At 46.1% G+C, this 22500-nt stretch overlaps 1 protein-coding gene across 1 annotated transcript in view; it reads right to left on the reverse strand.

The window, feature by feature from the left end:
• LOC135821676 (uncharacterized) overlaps positions 1-17899 on the reverse strand; it is a 20704-nt gene extending 2805 nt beyond the window's left edge. Inside the window, exons 1-6 of the mRNA XM_065334674.1 lie at positions 17864-17899; positions 15359-15437; positions 12664-12993; positions 12152-12301; positions 10254-10265; positions 7307-7744 (exon numbers count right to left, since the gene is read on the reverse strand). Coding sequence (XP_065190746.1) covers positions 7307-7744; positions 10254-10265; positions 12152-12301; positions 12664-12993; positions 15359-15437; positions 17864-17899 — 1045 coding nt within the window. The remainder of the gene's footprint in view (positions 1-7306; positions 7745-10253; positions 10266-12151; positions 12302-12663; positions 12994-15358; positions 15438-17863) is intronic.
• Between the last annotated feature and the right edge of the window lie 4601 nt (positions 17900-22500).

The following is a 22500-nucleotide window of genomic DNA, read 5'->3' on the forward strand; positions in this document are numbered from 1 at the left end:
CATACACACATCAATGCACACACACAAATATACATACACACACACACACTTGTACTTGTACTTGTTGCTCACTGCCAAAACTGGTCACGTGAGTCCTCCCCGGGAGAGGGGACAGACTCAAAAGGAATCTTGGGAAGATGACTCAATTGGTTATTGAACCGCCCAACGGCCGACACCCCCTGAAATCCCCAAAACTCTGGGTGGACTGGAAAATGATCCCACTTATGGGCTCACCACACCTCAGTAAGTGGGTGAGGACATGGTGCAGAAAAAGGATTGACGGCATCCAACTGCAGTTACCCCTGCCCGCAGTGAAGGTAATACTCGCTACTAGTGTGAGTGGCTAAATCAGAATGGATCTGATAAAAGCTTCACTAGCACCATTGATTACACAAGAGTTCATCTAGCCAGAAGCAGTCCATGGTTAACAGGTATGTATACTTCAAATAGAAAGTACATGAACCCTGAAACCAACAAAGGTGGTAGGTACAACAATACACCTTCAAGTAGCCGAGCCCGTTGGCAACAGACCCAACACAGTTAGGCATAAGTGAACCCACCAACCGAACTGGCTGGCGAACACACACACACACACACACACACACACACACACACACACACATACACACACACACATACACACACACACACACACACACACACACACATGCGATTATTCCCATGTACTCCTGATAAAAGTAAGACTGTGAGACTCATTTAAAAATGGCGTCCAGCATGACTGCAGGTAAGGCAGGCAGCAAGAATTGGCCCTTGAAACATACCGAATACAATGATGATGCCACCACCGCCGGTACGGCCTGTGGCCCTCAACACACACACACACACACACACACACATACACACACACACGTCCCACTTCTTGGTGCGCGAGCTAAACGCTACACACAGCGAGTGAGCCGACCGTCCAGTGAGGTGAGGAAGTGCATGCGATTGATGCCAGGTGGGGTGCTCGCATGCCTGCAGTATCTGCGCTGCGATGCAGAATCCGGCCTAACTAAATCCCACTCATCACCAATCATGGGATCAAGAGTCTGCTGGACGCGCCCGGGATGATGCTGGATAAATGGAACAAAATCCACCTGTCAATGTGAATTCTAATGTTTCTTTGTGCATGTGTTGTCTTTATGTTGTCTTCTACTTCCATGGGGAAGACTGTGTTGCTCCCTATATGGGAGCTCGCGGTTTTCCTGCCGATTTGAACTCTCACTGGACTGACTCACGACTGCCTTCCAGAGCACACGAGAAGTCAATCGAACCGTCCACTCGGCAATCCTGCAAGAAAGCACCACTCCCTGCTCAATACACAGTGTTTCGGGGAATTCACCCTCCTCAGTTGAGCTTTAGTAGGCTGAGGAATATTGTGCCTGAAAAGCACCACTTATATTCTGCTCTCCAGGCACAAACATCACCAGGGATACAAACTTACAGAGACGCTCCGTTTTCAGGGCGACAAACACCTTATGACGGCGTGAGTCAGTGTCGCTCATGGAGGTGCTGAATAAGAGCTGAGGACCGTTGGCCATCCACAACGTTGTTGCCTCCAAAACATCTAATTCGCAAGCCCACCCTGGGGACAATGCTTATAATTCAATGTTTGGTGATGTTAGTGGTGGAACGAATGTCAAACATAGTAGCCGAATATTCTTTGGCTTAACGAACGAATACTCGTTTGGTAACGCAGATGACATCACATGAACTCTTCTCCATCATTTCATGGATATAGTCATTATCATTAGGTATAGCAAACGGTAGTGCCACTTAAAGGGGCACTCCGGCTTCATTTTCGACACCGAGTTTTCGATGCCAAGACGAAGGTAGGTGAAAGAGAAGACCCCTCGAACAAGAACGAGTCTCCAGAAGCGATCGAGTCGAGCAGGAAGACGACTTTTGAATTTCGCCGAGCGAGCGCTGATGACGTAATGAGGGATTAGCTTGCCAGTGGAAACGCACCTGCGCACATACATTTTACACACTTTTTGGCCAATTTTCAATCGAAGAGGAGGTTGTTTTCTATGTTCTCCCAACGTCGTGAGCGATCCCGTCTTCTATACCCTTCCAGGTACCCTGAAGGTCCTCCAGACGAGAATTTATCTCCAGCAAAGCGTTGTTGATCCGCTAAATTCGTCTCGAGACATATTCAGTGCTGATAATGTAGAATGTTGAATCTGTGGTAATTGTCGACGATGGAGAGAGAGAGGCTGATAGCCGCTGTCGCAGGGAGAGTGAAGCTGCTGGAAGTAACAATGGGGAGCCCGTTTGTATCATCTGAACAACCAGACTTTAAAGCAGCTTGACCAAATCGGAGGGTGCCTCGTTGCTTATCGTGAATATTACACCGACATGAATTACTACAAGTATACTGGTGAGTTTTTATCTTGTTTTGTTCGTATGCTAGTACCCTGGCCTGGAGTTCTCGTTAGCACATTCCTATTCCCTGGCGGTTTCTAAACATTCCGTTTAGTACTGAATACGTGATCAAGTATTCCGATTTGGGTAGATGTGGAATTTGGACATGTATTTTATAAAAAAATTCTATCATAAGTTTCCAAATAGAGAAATGTAGAGAAATGGTTGCCCAAATACAACAAAATAATTGATTCTGCAGTTCTACAACTTGTACTGAAATCCAGTCAAAGTAAAAATGATTCTTCATGACAGTTGGGGTCAATGAAATCTGATCCAGGCATAACGAATGGTGACGCCTGCCACCCCGGGAACGAATGCCCATTTGGTGGGGGATACCAAAGTACTCGAAAGTGGTGCGTGTTTCAATGTGGCATTTTGGAAGTTTTATATGATCTCTGGTCAATGCAACATACGATAGCCATCATGAATTCCAGGCCTCGAACGCAACTCAGACCAGAATCGGCAGTTCCCTAAGTTAGATGCTTTATAATTCCATGGCCCCAGCTGTAGTTATACCGTAAAATCCCGCCAGAGCGCCCCTACCTCCTCGACGCTTCAGGTGGGGAGGGGCGGATGGGCGAGTCCTACTTGCCGCATTCAGTGCCACATGAAAAAGTACTCACCCTACGAAAACTGTTCGTGCATCTCGTACACCGACCAAAGGTCAAGAGCCAGGAGTCGAACAGATCCGACAAAACGCAGGGTTTGTGCGATCCCTGGTCAGGAGGGTGGGCACTGTTGCGTACATTTCCAACGGGGTCGAGCACACGTCTACAGTGCAGTACGGCATCACAGACTGCGACAGAGTCATACGAGGATACAATCAATCACGTCCCTGACAAGAAGTCAGGTAGGGGCGGATGGGAGAGCTCTGGTGGGATTTTACGGTCGAGGTTTTTCTTGCACATTATTCTTATAGTCGATAGGTTTATACTGATGGCCACAAACAACGGCAGTTCAAACTTCACTGATGTGTTCATGAGCTGAGAGATTTCTCTCCACTATTTCTGTTGTGCACACAGGTCTGTCCAATATGCATTGACCGTATTGAGTATGGTATCTGCTCTGAGAAGGGAATCGCTGGAGCCACAGTCCAACTATACAGGCTTTCAAGAAACAGAGAGGAGCCATCTTTGCAAGCTGATACCTGATGTGTACCGACAGAATTCTCACGAGATACCTTTCGGACTACGTCTGGTGTATACTTCATAGTACTCCTTCGACTACGGTCTAGAACCAAGTCGACTGAAACAAGTTCAAACAACTCTGGCTTCAAACGAGCCGTTGATTAGACAAACAAAACATTCTCTCATATACTAGAGCACTCTGACAACTCATGACCTATTCCTAACGATTGCCACCGCTTATAAATATGTAGAGTGCTGATTGGAATGTGCTCACAATCTCAACAGTGCTATAATTATTTGAACAATGTGTTAGAATATTCCACTTTTCCTTCCATAAATGTTGTATCCACATATAATCCACAGTGCTGCAAAGTTTCAGAGTTCTCAGGGTATCAAACAAAATTATTTCAAATACAGTTAAAAATTGTTCGTGGACATTATAGCGGAACTTGTAGTCCCCTGGTCCTTTTCTTTGCTATAAATTAATCATTTGCTCTCTATATGTTGTAGCCGCCGGCGAGTCCAACAGTGAAATTGTTAGTTCATATTTATAATGTGGGTATGTGGGAGGGGAGGGGGGGGGGGGTTGAACATATTTCTATATATAAGGGACCTGCAACTGTAATACCACAGTACAGTAGCCAGCAAATATGTAGAAAACAGAAATGCATGTTACCATCATTGTACATGGACGGGCGCAGCAGGCCGAAGCCATCAGCCAGAACAGGATTTACAATCACCTAGAGATACTTGAGCTATTCCAGTATTCTCCGTGAGCTGTCCCATTCCACAATGGTTCATGCCACCATTATTTCTGGTAGTATCCATGTGCATAATTCCAAGACCATCTCGGATTCTTCAGCAATTTGTGCCATGGCAAAAGACAACGCTTGACTCGGTCACTGGGGCTGTCAAACTTCCCATCACAAATGAACTTCAATTTCTCATCTGTTTCAAGTATGTGTACTGCCATGACTTGACCATCATGCGGCTTCATCCACAGCTGGGCGAAGATTGTGGCGTTGAATTCCATAGCGCACCTTCTTGCTGCCATGCAGGAGTATGTTGAGAGAAGTGAACATATTTTTACTAAAATACAACAGCCACTGAAGAGGATAGCAATAGCCTTGGGTGAATTTCCTGCAGGTACACGTTGTTGGTAGGTCTACTGGTCCGTCTCCATATCGTCAAATTCAGAAATCACCTATACTACACTACACATCTTGTAGAAGGGATCCTGATCGAATAATTTCTGGTCATAAGATTCACTAAACTGAGGGCGAGACAAATAGTCAGTACTCCCCGATTCCGTCAAGCTGCTTTGAAGTCTTTGAACGTTTGCGGTACTCCACAGTACCAGTCATGTGCTGTTTACCGCCTCCCCGTTGTTGTATTCTAACGTTAACGTTATTCATTGACTGAGCGTTCTTTGCTTTGTACTACACCCTGCTATCATGTTAGGCTATTTCCTACAATATTTTACTGTTTCCATTCGCTTCCATGTAATTGGGCGACACCGCCCGTTTGGTTCTGCGAATTCAAATAAAAATGTACCTACCTACCTAAGTCTGGATGCTCATGTGATGCTAACAAACTCCCCGTTGTTACTTCCAGCAGCTTCACTTTCACTGCGACAGCGGCTATCAACCTCTCTCTCCATCGTCGACAAGTATCACAGATTCAACATTCTACATTTATCAGCACTGCACTGGGTGAATATGTCTCAAGACGAATTTAGCGGATCAACAACGCTTTGCTGAAGATTATTCTCCTCTGGAGGACCTTCAGGGTACCTGGAAGGATATAGAAGACGGGATCGCTCACGACGTTGAGAGAACATAGAAAACAACCTCCTCTTCGATTGAAAATTGGCCAAAAAGTATGCGAAATGTATGTGCGCAGATGCATTTCCACTGGCAAGCTAATCCCTCATTACGTCATCAGCGCTCGCTCGGCGAAATTCAAAAGTTGTCTTCCTGCTCGACTCGATCGCTTCTGGAGACTCGTTCTTGTTCGAGGCGTCTTCTCTTTCACCAACCTTCGTCTTGGCATCGAAAAATCGTCGTCGAAAATGAAGCCGGAGTGCCCCTTTAAGGCTACACTGTACTTCGAAGTTCATACATGTTATGTGCAACATTGGCAGTCCAGTATGCGCATACATGTGCAACCATGCAGTACATGTACAAAGTCACAGGCAGGCTGTACGCACTGCACCATTCTGGGTTCGGCGTGCATGTATGTACCGTAAAATACCGTTAATCCTCCCTGTAATGTTCTGGGACATTATTAATATTATTACAGTACTGGTCAAACCAAAGCACTAACGAAGACAAAACTAAAGACCAAGAACCAGGAACATAAAGCACAGAGAAAGGGAACAAAACAGATACACATATAAATATCGTACAAGATACTATAATAGTACAATACTATAATATAGTACTAACCAGGAGGCCTGCAACATCACACCCCCCCCCTTCCCCCCGCCGAAGTCGCTTCACAGGTAGAAAATCGACAGGGGGCGGGAATTAGAGAGGGGGCGGGAATTAGAGAGGGGGCGGATCAACGGTACTTTACTGTATTCTATATGCACTGCAGGTTGAGTTAGGTTGAGTTGGGTAACTCCGCTCTTCTTCCTCGCTCACCGGAGGAATTTCTCTAAGTCTCCTCGCGCAACTGGGGAGCACTCCAATGGAGAGAGAAAGATTTTTATAGGGCGGCTTGGTGTGAGAGGTGGACTGAGACTTGACGGCGAATATCAAGACCTTACGGCCACGGAGCTGCGGGGCTCTGCGCTGGTCGTCTATCCGTGTGGAGGCAAAGCAAACGCGGGCAACATTCTGCTGAAGCGAGCGTGGAGCTGAAGCTGGATTGGTGACTGACGTACCTGCTTACTCCACAACATCGGCGCATAATGATGTGCATGTACAAGACTTCGTGAGTATTCAACTCAAATTCGTGTTCCGTCAGCGTAAGTATCAGCAAGTACAGTCATGTAGTACAATTTGTTCCCAAAATAACTTCGGGACAGTCTGTTCATGGTTTTCATTTGTACTGGACTCGTTCTCTACACTTGCGATAATTTAGCGGCAATTCTAACGTTGTAGCGTTGTTCTCTTGTAATTTAGTGGAACCTGTATTGAGTAACTGAGTTTTATGTTTCGTTACATTGTCGTCAGATCTCCTGTGTACCGGTTTTGTGGCACAATGATTATAGCCATTATATTTGGTCGTCTCCATTCTTGTGCAATCATGCATATGTAGGTTGGTTCTCTTCATGTTATTGTGACCAATTTCATAGATGTTGGTTGCCTTGTTGCTTTCTCTCCCCTCTCCTCTCACCCAAGCCATTCTGCATAAGCGAAGCTGTGGACGCAGCATACTGCTGCTACACTTCAACGCGGGAATGCGTGTAATAATAATAATATGCACTGCATTCGAAGTGACGTCACGAATACTCGAATGTGACATATTCAAATATTCGTTTCACCACTAGATGTTACCCTACCATTCTCGATAATTTTTATGAAGTGTTTTAGCTAAAACCCTTCCCCAACCCATCCCCACTATATGTTTTCCAACAAAGGAAGTTTCCATAAATGGTGGGAAGCAGCATAATGGGTGGTTGATGCAAGAATAACTCTCTTAGACCCACCCATTCATAAACGAAACATCATTTTCGATAATTATGGATGGGCTTCAAGCTGGTAAGCCGAAACAAAATATGAACTAAGGCACAATGTCTTGCTTACTGCACGTTCGTTGATATCCGCACACAAACGGTAGCTTGGTATCGGCTGGATAGCGATTGCCGTCAGACGCCAGGAAGCGTTGATCATGCTTATAGCTGCTTGTATACACATCAGGGTACCTGGATATCCAGAATGGGGTCTGCCTGGCGTTGACGTCGGATACGTGCGTTCGAATATGGTGGTCAAGGCAACCGGCAGCCTGGCTCTCTTCCGTGGCTATGCCTGAGATCTTGACGAAGTTCAAAGCGGTCTTTTTCACTACATACTTAACGAAACCCCTGGCGCTGGGCGGTCCCCTTGGCCATGGTGCCGCAATCATATCCTTTGCCCTCATAGTCTTTTGGCAGAAAAGCTCGGCTTCAACATAAGCCATTGCTTGTGGAATGGCTGGTGTCTGCAGGGTGGTGCAGGTCTGTCTGCAGACCGTAGCCTGGACCTCTGCAGTTCATAAAGCACAGAACAGAACCCAGTTCGTAAATCCAGCACGTGTCCTTCCTGGCGATAACGCGTCTCGCACGTTCATAAGCCACGTTAGCATACCGGTAATAATAGAATCTGAAATCTTCTCGAGAATCGTGATCCATGCAACCACAAAGGAGTACATTTTGACAAGTTACCATCAAGGTGCTCAATGCAAAGAGTACGGAGCGTTTCGAACGAGAAAGAGAATCAGTCGGCATGCATCGTAATCAGGGAGTCGTCCTCAAACTAGGAAGTCGTACTCAAACTAGGGAGGTGACACGGCACAGAAATCCGTGTCACAGGGGTTGACTCGCACCCGTAACCCCTCGTTGTTATTTTTGGAATAGTTCAGTCCAGTCCAGTCCGAAAGGTCCTACTCGGATCGACTCGCCTTCTGTAGGAATTCGAGGAATTATTTACAGAAAATTGCGGATTTGGGCCAAATCATGAAATTTGTTGCATCGTTTATCTACTCGTGTTATGTACAATTTGGGTCAATTTTTAGTATTCGGATTAACCTAGGCTACGACTCTGAACAGTTCTGAACAGTTACCGCAACACTACACGCCGTCTCATAACTGCTGCTGTTGCCATCACTGCTATCAAGTAGTTCGGACATGGCGGGAGCTAAAAAATTGCTGGTAGTCTTTCAAAGAATACTGGCGAGTGATGGGCTGGCTGTAAACGAAATGTGCTGCCTCAAAAATTTCAAAAACTAGACACCCATGCGGCACGCTTGGCGGTGAAGTACAGAAGGCGAGTCGATCCAAGTATGACCTTTCGGACTGGACTGGACTGAACTATTCCAACAATTACAACGAGGGGTTACGGGTGCGAGTCAACCCCTGTGACACGGATTTCTGTGCCGTGTCACCTCCCTAGTTTGAGTAAGACTCCCTGATCGTTATGTTACTGCAATCATCGGACGACTGACACTGAAATCTGAGACTAATCGTTATTGTATGTGATCATGCGTGATGCTTGGCGCTTCATTGAGTGGAGTGACTACCAGTATATGTACATGTACGGTAACTAGACAATAGAATACAGCATTCGCTAGTAGTAGGACCCTTGATCCAAGTTTCCACATCTTCGCTATGAAAATTGTATACACGTAGTGCAAAGAGAAAAAGGAAAAACTGCTGCATTTTTTATTTACAGCCACTTGCAGGCCAAGCGTTCGCCATCATTTTCTTTGGCGGTCATCCAATTTTGAATGCGTACGGTAAAATGGATACCCACCAACCAACCACTAACAACAGTGGGTAACATTACATGACTCTTTTTGTACATCTTTCCATGAACCTCAGCGCAGCAAGAACAATAAGGAAAGTAAAAAGTAAATTATTGTTTCCATTCCCGAAGGGAACTCACGACGGCCGCTAACACCCGGTAAACCCTAGCGGCAGATGCAGCGCCTAACAGTGGGGGTGAGTGGATAAGTCTCACAACCACTGGCACAAGTGCCGAGGAAGACCCTATTAGCCGCATCCATGTACCCCTTGTGCCTGGCCACAAGTTCCCAGTTGACTGTAGGTAGAGCAGCACGGCTGGAAAAACCGCTCCCAGGCAGGACTTTAACCAGGTGTCTCTCGTATATCAATCATGGTCTTTGACCAACCCACTGTGCCTGCCTAGTCTAAGAACGACAAGTCACACTCATACATGTTCTGTCTCATCAGGGCTCTCTGGGACTGGCAAGTGCCCATAGCTCCTCGCAATGCGACGCATGCATCCATTTCCCACCGTTGGGTTTTGCGTGACTAGTACAGTCCACTACAATCGTACACACACTGTGATACCAGCTCTGCACGAAAGGTCGACCATGTACTGTGTACGGTCATAATCAAATAATGCACGATGACGGGTGGTACCTGCCATAAATGGGGCAAGTTGCCCTGTAAAAAGGTGATGGCCATCTTTCATGCATTCCTGCCACTGTCCGTATTATTCCCACTGTACCCAAACATCTTGTTCCGGCAAAATAAACACAAGAGCAACCTCAACAGGAAGAAAATGAGCCACAATGGCTGTGAAAACGGTCTAATACCGAGGGAGCTAAAATGGCTATGGCCGAAGTCTAATACGGAGGGCGCTAAAGTGGCTGTGACCACAGTCTAATACCGAGGGAGCAAAACGTATGGTGCATGGCTAGCTAGCGTCGTTCAAGTGCAGCCTCCACGGCAACCAGAGATGCCGGTGAGGAAACATCGTGGGACACCCATGAAACACGCATTAGTCGATTTTGATGGGTAACAGTCAGAAATCTGGGACATGAAGTCACATTTTTCAACAAAGCCTAGAAATAGAGTAGTCAGATGATCCAGAAACAAAGTCGCAGACAGGGTGCCCGGCAGCCCGAGGTGCGGGAAACGTCGGGGTCCGGATAAGAGAGATAAGTTAGGAGTGTGTGTGCAAAACTACAGCGTGTATACAAATGTGCAGTAAACTTTGTTATGTTGTTTTCTATGTTTGACACTCTTACCTGAGTGAACCTCTGCGCGCATTGAGGACGGATGGTAGGGAAACCCAACAAACATACGCACACATCAACAAACACACACATGCACAAATACACTCTCTCTCACACACACACACGCACACACACACACACACACACACACACACACACACACACACACACACATACGTACGTACACACACACACACACACACGTGTACACGCAAACAGACAAACACACAAAGACACACATACACACATACACAGGCACGCACGCGGGCGCACAAAACACACACAAACACAAAAATTATTGCAAACTACCGTCAACTTCACGAAAAAGTCGCGTATAAAAATATTGACTTTATCGCCTTTCGACTTGCCATCAAGAGTACGTGTTTATGTACTCTTGTTGCCATGCTCTCGAATGTGCACAAGCCTACTACTAAAGTAGTATCATGACTCCAAGGTATTCCCAGGGTATCCCCAGTTTAGTTTCCAACTCAAATGGTAGCTTGGAGGCGGTCAAACTAGGTTCGCAATCTATAACTTTGCATGCATAGACACACTGAATCCACACAATCAAGGAGACATGTTATCAAGCACTGTCTTTCCCTTCCCTGTACTATCCTGAAGACAATGAAACACAATGTAGCACCTGCTCGAGTCGAAATGAATACGACTGCATGATCAAGTGCCTCGGTGCGCATACACCAGGGCGTAGTAAAATACCAGTATTTTACTACTCCCTGGTGCATAATATGCACGCATGTGAATAGCCAGCAAGATCATTATAATTTTGCTCATCACTGAAGTGGAAGAAGGGCTGAGGCTTCCTGCAGCTTCATCTGTGAAAAGAATTTGGGTGGACACACCCATTCTCATAGCGCTGCACATCACATCCGAACCAGTTCCGTTATTTTTACAACGTTTCAGCACTTGGCCATGGTCAGGTAATAACAATGAATACCGTGGAACCCACACAAGAGCAGTATATACGCAGAGTGTAGCGCCAAAAAAGATGCGAATTATGTCACCTAGTATGCAGAATGGGGGAGGGGGGGGGGCAGAGAGAGAGAAGGTGCAACTAGTACATCACGGAGAAGAAGCAGCAGCAGGTAGCGTGCATTGTGCTCTGTGAAGTGAATTAACCTCATAATTAGAATTAACACCAGAATATTTTGGCATGTACCCTCACTTTGCTGAGCACAATGGCGCGCTCTTCTTCTCCGTGATGTGCACAGTTGCACCTTCTCTCCCCCCTCGCATAGAGATGCCATAACTCGCATCATTTTTTTTGGCCCTACACTCTGCATAACGCCGTGGCACGCGTCCTCACTTCACAGAGCACAATGCGCGCTACCTTCTGCTGCTTCTTCTCCGTGATGTACTAGTTGCACCTTCTCTCTCTCTGTCCCCTCCCCCCCCCCCTCCTTCTGCATACTAGGTGATATAATTCGCATCTTTTTTGGCGCTACACTCTGCGTATATACTGCTCTTGTGTGGCTTCCACGGTATTCATTGTTATTACCTGACGATGGCCAAGTGCCGAAACGTTGTAAAAATAGTGGAACTGGTTCGGATGTGATGTGCAGCGCTATGGGAATGGGTGTGTCCACCCGAATTCTTTTCACACTGAAGTGGAACTCTGATAATACATATCCCCCCCCCCCCCCGGCAGTAGAAAAGAATACTTGGTATCAGAGGAACATTTTATCACAAGACACGCACATGTACATATGAACCTTTTTTTCTTTTCCATTTTTACTTTTAAGCATTATTCACAAACCCAACTCGTAAAATAAATAATTATGTTGACGTATGAATCGATACACCCATGCTCTGGATGATGTTGGTACTAAAGCAATATTACGTCTCGCCAGAATACATGGACGTATTTATAAAGCGACTTCCACTGCACTCACTTCTACAGTATGTAAGACCGGTTACACGGTGTGTTCCGTTGCGACAGGTTGATGTCGTACCGCCGTAGGGCAGTTCACCCTGGGGACAAATCACTGGCGACGTTTCGCCTTCGATCAGTTTGGGAAAGTACTCCGTGGCTGGACAGGTTTCTAAACACAGCATGAACCGCACAGGACAACACAGAGCAGGGCACGAATAAGCATCAAGAGTCTGACATCATACAATCTACAGTCAAATCTTCTTCAAACATGCAAATCTAGTTATCTGGCTGTGTATTTGGAAAAAAAATGTGGGTACAATTAAGTTAAGTGATCGAGTCCAACAACCAAATCAGAAGTTGAACAGTCAGACGTGCACAAGATAGCACAAAACCAAAATCTGATTTGGTTGGTGGACTCGGTAGCACAACTTGTGCCCACATTTTTCCATGTCACAATTTTTTCCTCGGTTAACAATCTGAGTTCCATCTTAATTTCTTCTATTGTTAACAAAGACAAGGCTGAGGACTTACTCAACGGCACACTATATTCACAAAGGAAGGTAAAATTCGAGTTGACGTTATACCACAGTTGGTTGGATGCCATTTTGGTCGTGCCTTGTGACGCACTCTTCACCCAGAGAGGCGGGCGGACGTTCTTGGACATTTTTCCCACATGCTGCATCAGGCACCCGGAGTAAAGCTTGGAGTACAGCGTCTCCAGACTCAAGATGTCGGAGTAATTGGAAGAGACCGGCGCCAGGCGCTGGCAGTCCTGTTCCGCTCCCGCGTACGAGGTATAAATGGGTTGTTTTCGGCTAGCAATCCGTGTAAAAGTGCCCGGACAGAACGTTTCCAGGATACCTGGAAAAGATAGAAGAAATAGAAACACAACCTAAGTTTGTATAGAAGATATACAAAAAACGAGAAGTCTTACGGAACGCGTGAGTATTCATTGCCTTTGCCATATTAAAATTTATAGACTACGTAACCTGACAGTGGTTCTCAGAAAGCAAACAAGTCTGCTATTTCTTCAGCTTCATACTGGTAATTCTAACACCACACGTTAAATCGAAAGGTGATGTCTGCATATGGCACTTGCACTGCTGGCATTGCATGCTCCTGCCATCATTATAGTCATTGTTGCATTGCTGCTGACCCACAGCTACTGTTAGATGCTAGGACAAAACCTGCCATCTGCAGGGTCAGCAAGTCAGCGAAACCAGGAAAGGGGTCCGAGACCACTGAGTGACGGACGTACACGTTACACTCGTATGCCTGGCCGGCGAAACCGGTCATGGATGCCGCTATTGAGCATGCATCGACAAACCGACAGCAAGAGGACGGGACGTTTCAGTGCAGCCTCTACGAAGCTCGAGCCCAGGGACATGAGAGGCATCAATGAGACCGATCTGGAGAACTTGCACGATGCTATGAGAGAAGTTATGCCAAACTGCCCCCTCTTCCCCCCAATGCCTGAAAGGGTGAATACCCAACATGTCCCGATAAAGTACAGGCCTGTTCCATGCTGTTCAACTCTAGCTACCGCCAACTGATTCCAGAAGGTATTTACTATGAGACCCTGCCTTGGGCAACTGAGGTGGAAGAGCAGCCGACGGAGGATCCTGGACCCCAGCTAGGGCAATAGGAACCCATATAACCCACGTCAGCATACTGACACTGGCAACAAAATTCATTGGTTTGCCTTTGTTACAGTGGTCATTCCTGGACGTTCAGCACCTACTCGCGTAAGCGAGCGACAAGCCTTAAATCCGTGTACCGTACTGGCAATATATGTTGCCGCGTAACGCGTAACGCAGGGGGTGCGGCGTAACGCGCGACCAGGCTAGTGCGGCAAATTTTCGTTGCGTTCGTAACGCTGCGGCGATCTTTTCATTGCAGTTTGCAAAAAATGATACGGCAACAGCAAAAAAAGTGATGCGGCAATAGCAAAAAAAGGACTGCGGCAATATAGAAACCTGTGTAACGGCTCCTGTGCGACTTTGCATGTAACGCCCTGCATGCGGTAAACATGTGCCAATGTAATGCTTTATGGCCTCACTGCGACCATATATATTGCCAGTACGGTATTTTACTTTGTGCATCCCGTGCACCAGACCAACTCAGCAATCGCATGCCCTCTCAGCTTTTTGAGCGCATATTTGACATATCCTGTAATTGTGATAATGACCCCAGAATTGTCCAACAAACCGCTGTTAAAATCAACCGCACGGGTACGTGTAATCACCCTGATCATGAAACCACGATCAGCATAACGTCGGAGATAGAGATTTCAGAGCGGGTCTGAGAGATGTGGCAGCTGTAGTGTACGGTCGTCCCTCTTCAATCCGGCACTTCAGAAACCAGCACAATTTTCAGCAACCAAAATGTCATGTTCATGCACACCGGAGTAGTACAGTCACCTTTGCATATAATGACACTCGGCGGGGCATCAGAAACGCGTCCTTATTTGTGAAGTTTTGTTATCACCGAAGTCTGATCATATGCATTACAGTGAGAAGGGACTTTGCTCTGGGCATGGAAATTCTGTCGCTATTCAGGGATTGTCATTATATCCGTAGTCGTTATTACGCGAAGTTCACTGTAAATCAGATTGTCAAATCAAACACCCTCCCTTTCGAGCAGAATTTCGGCAGCACAGATCGTGCCGGATTATAAAGGGATCACTGTACATGATTATTACTCCGGGCTCTGAGACTTTGATAGACTTTTGTCCACATAGTATGTATGTTGGTACATATAGGATTGTTTAGACGGACAGCATGTTGGTCCAGAGGGTGTGATCTTTATAGGCATGACATGTTAGTACATACGTTTTACAAGTTTGGGTCTGACATGTTATGCTGTGTAGGTATTATGAGCACTGGGCAGCAGCAATTCAACAGGAAACCTAGTTACAAACACAGCCGCAACCCATCATGGTGCTGCTTCGCAAATGCACTCATACCTTGGTTTTCCGGACACCGAAGTTACGGGCTCTTGGGTCTCCCGGGCAGCCTTTGGGTGAGTGTTTGTAATATTACTACTCTTTGGTCACTTTTTGTGGAAATAGTGACGTCATGCAATGTCTGCGGCCTTTTCCCATCAAAATGTATGCGATTCGGAGATACGGACATTGCAAAGTCACTCGCAGTGATGGTCCTGAATCACCCGGATAAACGAGGTATGAGTATAATCATAAATTCCCGCTCACTGGTTATGTACCTACCTGTGGCGTGTAAGGGAGCAATAGCGGACCAAGCCAATATGACCACCAGCACTAAGCTGAACGTGTGGATCTGCGAAACCTGAAATGGCAAAAACGAGAAGAATCCAAGAATACAAACATGGTGTCCTTGTTGTATCAAACACCATGGGACACTAAACACATATGATTCCATCCGCCCCATTGCCCATTTACAATGCCTGATTGCAACGCCAACACTGATACCGCACTTTTACATTGCATACATGAATCACTGTGCATGTACGTGCTAAAAAGCAGCAGGGCTGTTGGCTCCGGTCATCCCATCGGATTTCAATGTCCACGACTGTAGTAGTAGCAAGAGTATATAACCCCCCAAGAGTGTGCAACTCTGCATATGGGGTCTCCGACGGCGAAAACTCACATCACGTGTCTCAGATACCTTTGTACTACGTACTAATGTAGGATAGCGTGCGCCCAATCCGAAAATCTGCCGTGATCATGCCGTGGATTTGCATACGCGCAGTGAGTTTCTGTCAGAGAGTGCTTTTTTTAGTACTCCTCTGCTCGCTAAAACGGGCTGGAAACGTACAACTGCGACACTGCACCACGTGATGTGAGTTTTCGCCGTCGGCCTACCCCATAGAAAGGGTATGAGGAGTTGCACACTCTTGGGGGGTTATATACTCTCAGGGCTGCCACACTTGGAGGGAGAAAAATCTGACTGGGGTGCTGGGGTGTCCCCCGGTGAAATATTTTAGGAAAATGGCTTGCTGTTGAGGCCCCAGAACCCATTTTTAACTGTCCGCACATATGCAAGCACGCGTGCATTTTACAGCTACATGTACATGTACAATGACTGGCCAAACGCGACCTGGAAGCGCCGAATGGCCGACTGGACTAAAAAGCGCTCAAAGAAAAAACAATCCGTTTTTCTTTGTAATTTTCCATTCATTTTTTTGCTTTTTGCTTTGTTTTCCTAGCTTACTATTGCCGTGGCTGGCTCAACGTCCTTGTCACAGGGGATTCTGTGCCTGCATTAGCTATGCTTGTCACATGCTATGAGATTGTGTCTAATAATAATAATAATAATAATCGGTTGTCCCTCTTTCGGCACAAAATCGGTCGGTTTGTCCGACAGGCGATAAAAAATCGGACGATTTCCGAAAAATCGGAGCAAGTGGCAGCCCTGTACTCTTGGTAGTAGGCTATTGCCATGAACTGCCCACTAGTGTCTGTTCATTATCAACTGCTCGTCCTGCTCTGTAGAAATCACCGTATTTCCGGAGTATGAGTCGCACTTTAAGGTTAAACATGAGTGAGTCAGAGCGGATCCACGAAAATATGTTTTCGTATAAACGTGAAATACTAGAATACTGATATTTTACAACTCCCTGTCTTGACTCTCCCTACCCAATCGAGCACCTACTGCGAAAAAGTTCACAAGTTGTGCGCAACCTTACGATTTACAAATCTTCCTTAGCCTTTTTCGGTAAAAAAATATTCGTTACGGCGCTACGAATTTTCGTTGTGCGCAACCTCTCTATTACGAGTAGCTTACGGACTGATCGTACGAGGGTAACGGGGTTTATGGATGGGCACATTCGGTGCTCAATGCCGACGGCAGGAGTTGACAGGCTCTGGCGTGGTAGAGGTCAATGTACAGACTCAGCACTATCGCAGTGTCCGGCGCCAAAGAACGGAGCGCCGAAGAGCGAACAGCCTAGTATTTCACCAAGCGCAGTTGTATGCACGGTAACTCCACCAGGCATAGATTGTAGTACAGTAATAATAATTATACATGAAATTAGAAAGGTCTAGGCTACGAGGCAGCGAGGTTGACCCATCTCCCAAGTTCTTCGGCGACCGGTCAACAGTAACGTATTACCGGTAGTCGGTACACACACACACTCCCTTGACTAGGCCGTAACTTGCGCGTAAGCGTCGACTGTCGACTTCTCCGTAGTCGGGTGTTGCACTGCTGCGGAAGCAGCGCCTTTTCCGGCTTCGCCAACGATTGTTGTTACCGCTGTGGCCCAGTGTGGGGCTGGTCATGATTCTACAAGAACTACTACTATGCATTCTATCTACGTCAAATTTGAGTTGCGCTGTAGATATTGACGATGTACTCAGTCTTTGAGCGGTGCACTAGAGGAGCTCAGTTCGCGAAATACTCATACTCACTGTATCGCAGGAAAAAGGGATTTAGTTGGACGCACGCATTCGCGACTGGACCCAAGAACACTGCTGATTCGAAAATATTGATTTTCTTATCTATACTTGCTATACATGTACCAGCTACTAGCAAGGAAGGGAGACAAACATATTACTCAGTCATCAGTCTGCCAGCTGCAAAGATAGAACTAAGACTTGGCTCTAAGGTAGCAGCCTGGTCCTAAATTTTATGTGGCATTCAATTGACCGTAACTTTGGTGTCTCTCAATGGATTTGAGTGACATTTTCACCACACACTCCTGCCACTATGCCGGCCCTCTGGACATGATTTAAACGTTCTTGCGCCTCACTTACAGGCTCTCCAGGCCGGAAAAACTCAAATTCCGGCATAGTGCCACAGTTGGCGAGCCACCCAGGAGCCAAACAAATACTTTACAGTTTTTTAACATTTTCTAGCCAATTCTGTCCGTGCGCAGGATCCAAACCTAAAAACGTCCAGAAATAGCCATGGGTGGTGGGATAGGGCCCTTCAACTTGGCCCTGGAAGCTGTCACAACGGCATAAGTGGGCGTTCTGTCACAGACTCCCACAGACCCAAGTCAATTTTTGAATTAAATTTTTGTTAGGTTCAGGGCGTGCTAGAGGTCGTACCTTTGATACGACATCCAGTGCTGGGACCTCCACAGCAAGCCATTTCCACAGCGCTTCAAACCGAATCCAGGATACCCTCCAAAATCGGCAAAGACTACCATTCACGGTCCACAACTGCCCAGTACTGAATCCTACCTGACTTCTTGACACGACTCAAACTTGCCAAAGTCACTATTCTAGTCTAAATCAACGTCAACTACAATAATCAAGCCACATATCTGCAACGTCACGAGGGTGCTGGCAAAAGTCCTGCTGCACGGCGGCGGGCTTCGCCCGCCGCCATGCAGCCCAATACGTGGCTCAAAAACGTGATTTTTTGGACTTTTTTTGGACTTTGAGCAAAATTCTGCACACTTTCGCGTGTTTCCATAATACGACAAGTTGCGCACGGTCTGCTCACATTCAAATACAGTGCTGCCAACAAATGACAGCGTGCAACAAAAAAAATCTTTCCTTGCAAGGGCACGTTTTCGGCCATAACTCTGGAACGGCTGGTCAGATCGAGACAAAGTTTTCAGAGATTTTGCAGCTGTTCATGCTCTTTCAACTGATGTAGCACTCGATATGAATTTACAAATCCGATTTTTCAGTGATTTTACGACCAGGCTGCCACCTTAAAAATAGGTTCCAGAGAACGAAACCTTGAACTACTACTTACTTGTTGACGGATTCTAGCAAACCTTACTGGACAGCGCGCTGCAGCAGTGCGGGGCGCGACCCAAATCCAATGACCGCCAAGAGGTGTGAACTGGGTCTACCAGAGAAGCTCTACATCATCACTGACATCAGCATCGCTGGCAGGGCAACACTGTCATGACTACGGTGGAGATTGGATGTAACGACAAATCGAGTTAAGCGACAAAATTCTGTTGCCCAACTTGCAGCCCAAGTCGTTTAGCAAGTCCTTTCTGTACATTATAGATCGGGTATAACGACAGATCGAATTACTTTAGTGCCCGAAGACCAATCATAGTGTGACGTAACTTGTAGTTCCTTGGTCGTTGTACTTTCCTATAAACTAAGTTTTACATTTCAATTTCTAAACCTGAAGCCTCAACTCTAGATTTCGGATAGGAGCGAGATTTGTGACCATACCCCACCCTTTCCTCCTTCCTCTCACACCCAACATTCCTACTATTTTTGTTTCCCGTTGACACTCTCGCTAGTAGACTCACTACTCAGTCTGTCCCCCTCGCTTCTCTTGGTGCTATCCATCTCACGATATGATGATTCAAGGCCCTTTCTTAGTTCGACCTTGCATCTCGCTAGTGATCTCACTATCTGAACGCATCCTATCCAAACGACTCTGTTCAAATCGAGTGTAAGGTACGTACTCCCCCCCCCCCCACACACACACACACCTGACTTGTGGCCACAGTTATCAGGCAACAGCGATCGTGGACCTTTGGATCCACCCGGACGGGCGGACTCACTTAGGAGACTCCCTTCGATAGGCATCTATTTGCCTCTAGAGGATCCGTGAAATAAAAATCAATCAATCAATCAATTTGATATGGATCTATAGAAAGAATTCTGTCTCGTTGGTTCCGATCGCATTAGGATGGTATTATTATTATTATTATTATTATTACTTGCATGTACGCGTTGGAGTCAACTATGCAAGCATGATCCACAACTTCGCTTATGCTGAACATGATAAACAGGACTATGACAGGGGAAAAAATGAGCTAGAACGATGAAAATAATAATTATGATACTTATATCATAATATTATATACAATGTAGCTCACGGGTATTGAAGATATGTCATTTATGAATATGTCTATAATTATGAATATTGCAGCCTGAGTGATAATGATAGTGCTATTTCCTGAGTTTGACTGCTTCAGGATCTGTCGGAATATCACAATGCACAGACCCTCATGCATAGGTCTCGCCATGCTGGTCTGTCATGGGCAATGGCTCCCAGGCTCTGCAGAGCGTCTACTATTGAACAATCCAGCATTGGCTTGGCGCAGATCTCCCACCATAAAAACTACAGCCGCGAACCACGTAGTGGAAAGCTACACAAGATGGCCAACCCATTTTCACATGTACAGACAATTTGCAAAAACGTTCCGAACATTCAGGGAGAAGACATTACTTGCATGACACATTGGCAGAACGAACAAGGCAGACTCGAACATTCCAAGATTCTGCAGCCGTTGCGTTATTAGGGAGGTTAAGTGTCACGTTACGGATACGAGAACGTGGGTGATACACCCAAAGTTTATGTAATCGACCCACGTTCGCAATGATTATGTTGTTTTTGGTCACACGGAACAAACAAAAGCATGAAACGAAAGGCCCCGGCTTGGTCAAATACGAAGCTTTCCTTGCCCTCACAGCTTGCACTATGCGCCCCATTCTGATTTTCACCCAGGTTCTGGCGGCACGTGGGTGAGCCTCCATACACGGTATGCATAATAATTATGTCGAAGTCGTGAATCAGAAAACGGCTGTACGTGATGTGGTAAACACACGTAAAGTACACACGGATTACGTGGGACTGTAGGATGGTGCCCAGACTGCTGTTAAATTATGGAACGCCCTGCCCCAAGAGTTCAAGTCCCTCGCCTGCCATAGATCATTCAAGAGACTTTTAAAGGTTTATTTTTATGGTTAGCCAGCATCTAGGCTTGGACTTGGAGTCGTGACTCAACTGTGACTCAACTGTGCTTTCTTCTTCTTTATTTTTCTTTTTTTCCCTTTCTCTTTTTTCTTTTTGAGTATTTGCAGTCTGTGTTTTCTGTGTTTTTCTCTCTTTCGTGGAGGCTTGCTTGTTGTATCCTTGGCTCTCGGCCGTTACTTTATCGCCATCATAATATTGGGCACCATTGCCCGTTTGGTCTGCGATACAAAATAAAATAAAATTTCAACAACAGTCTTAGGTTCATACGACTCCCTGATCGGGACTACCATCCCGGCTGTGAACCGACTTCTGATACCGACACGTCACGCCAGTAATCTACATCCTGGCTATGAGTATGAGTATGAGCGGCCTACACTTCGCTAAGATCTGAGTACATGGATCCATATTGAACAAGAAAACACTCTTTTGTTCTTTTCACGTTTCAGCAGTAGCGACGAACTCGGCCATCTGAAAACAGCTTGAACTGTCCGCCTCTCCACACTCCTCTCTGGGCCAAGGGTGTGGAGAGGTCGACAGTTCAACTTATTTTTAACTACACTGTATTACTGTGCTCTCTGGATGGCAGTCGTGAGTCAGTCAAGTGTCAAGTCGGCGGCGGAATAGCGCGAGCTCCAGTGTGGGAGCAAACGCATTCCTACACTGTTTATATTGAACAAGAAGGTGTTCTTCTTTTTTTTACTTTCAGAAGTACCGACGAACTCGGCCATTTGAAAATAGCTTGAACCTCTCCACACCCCTCTCTAGGCAAAGAGCGCAGTGGGGAGACGTCGACAGTTCAACTTCGTTTTCACTTTTCAAAGACGTCATTGTTTTCCATCTCTATCGGACTTTGATTGGTCCACAGATGTCGACACGTGTGAGAAAGCACAGGCGCTCAGCGCAGTGAGTACGAGCGTACGTTTCCTACAATTTGCCACACATTTTCTGACACTACTGGAGGAACGTTTCTGTTTCCCGTTGCTACATGTACATATACATGTACATGAGTGTACTCTACTTTAATTTTTTAACGCAAGTTCACACATTATAATCCAATACTATTTCAAAACTAGTATTAGATAAACCTTGTTATACTTGTAGTTCAGAAGTGTTGTTAGATTGACAGCATGAAACAAGGTGGAGGACACTGCCAACCGTGGATGGTTGTAGTAAGGTCACTGACACTGCTTCCGAACACAGTGTCCTCCACCTTGTTTCATGCTTTCAATCTAACAACAAGTTCACACATGTGCGTTCACTATTGGAAATACATGTACTATCGCGTTAAGAAAATATTGGGGTAGGTAGGTTCGCACCTGCCATGCCTCTAACGAACGAGCATGAAAAGAGTTACAGGCAAGATACTCCTCACAGTGGCTACCATCTAATAAATGTACATGCGAGACGGAGGTTTAAAAGCAGGCTATGCATTATATGAGTGACCCCCAGCCTGTTGTGGGCAGTAGCGCCACGGAATGGCGGATAATGAGACACGCTCGTATTGTGCATTTGTTGCCCCTCGCTTGCTTAGCTAACCGACTCGAGACATGCAGGACTAAATCAGAAAAAAAAACATCTAAAAGGGACGGTAACTGAAACTCAAATACCAACACCGGACCTAAAGCAGGTGTACACGGCCCTTGGCAGATTCCGGTAATGTTAGAAAAATTGGCAGATTCTGATCGAAAAGCAATGCAATTGGCAGAAC

The sequence above is a fragment of the Sycon ciliatum genome, chromosome 7, assembly GCF_964019385.1.
Source record: "Sycon ciliatum chromosome 7, ocSycCili1.1, whole genome shotgun sequence".
NCBI classification, from domain to species: domain Eukaryota; kingdom Metazoa; phylum Porifera; class Calcarea; order Leucosolenida; family Sycettidae; genus Sycon; species Sycon ciliatum.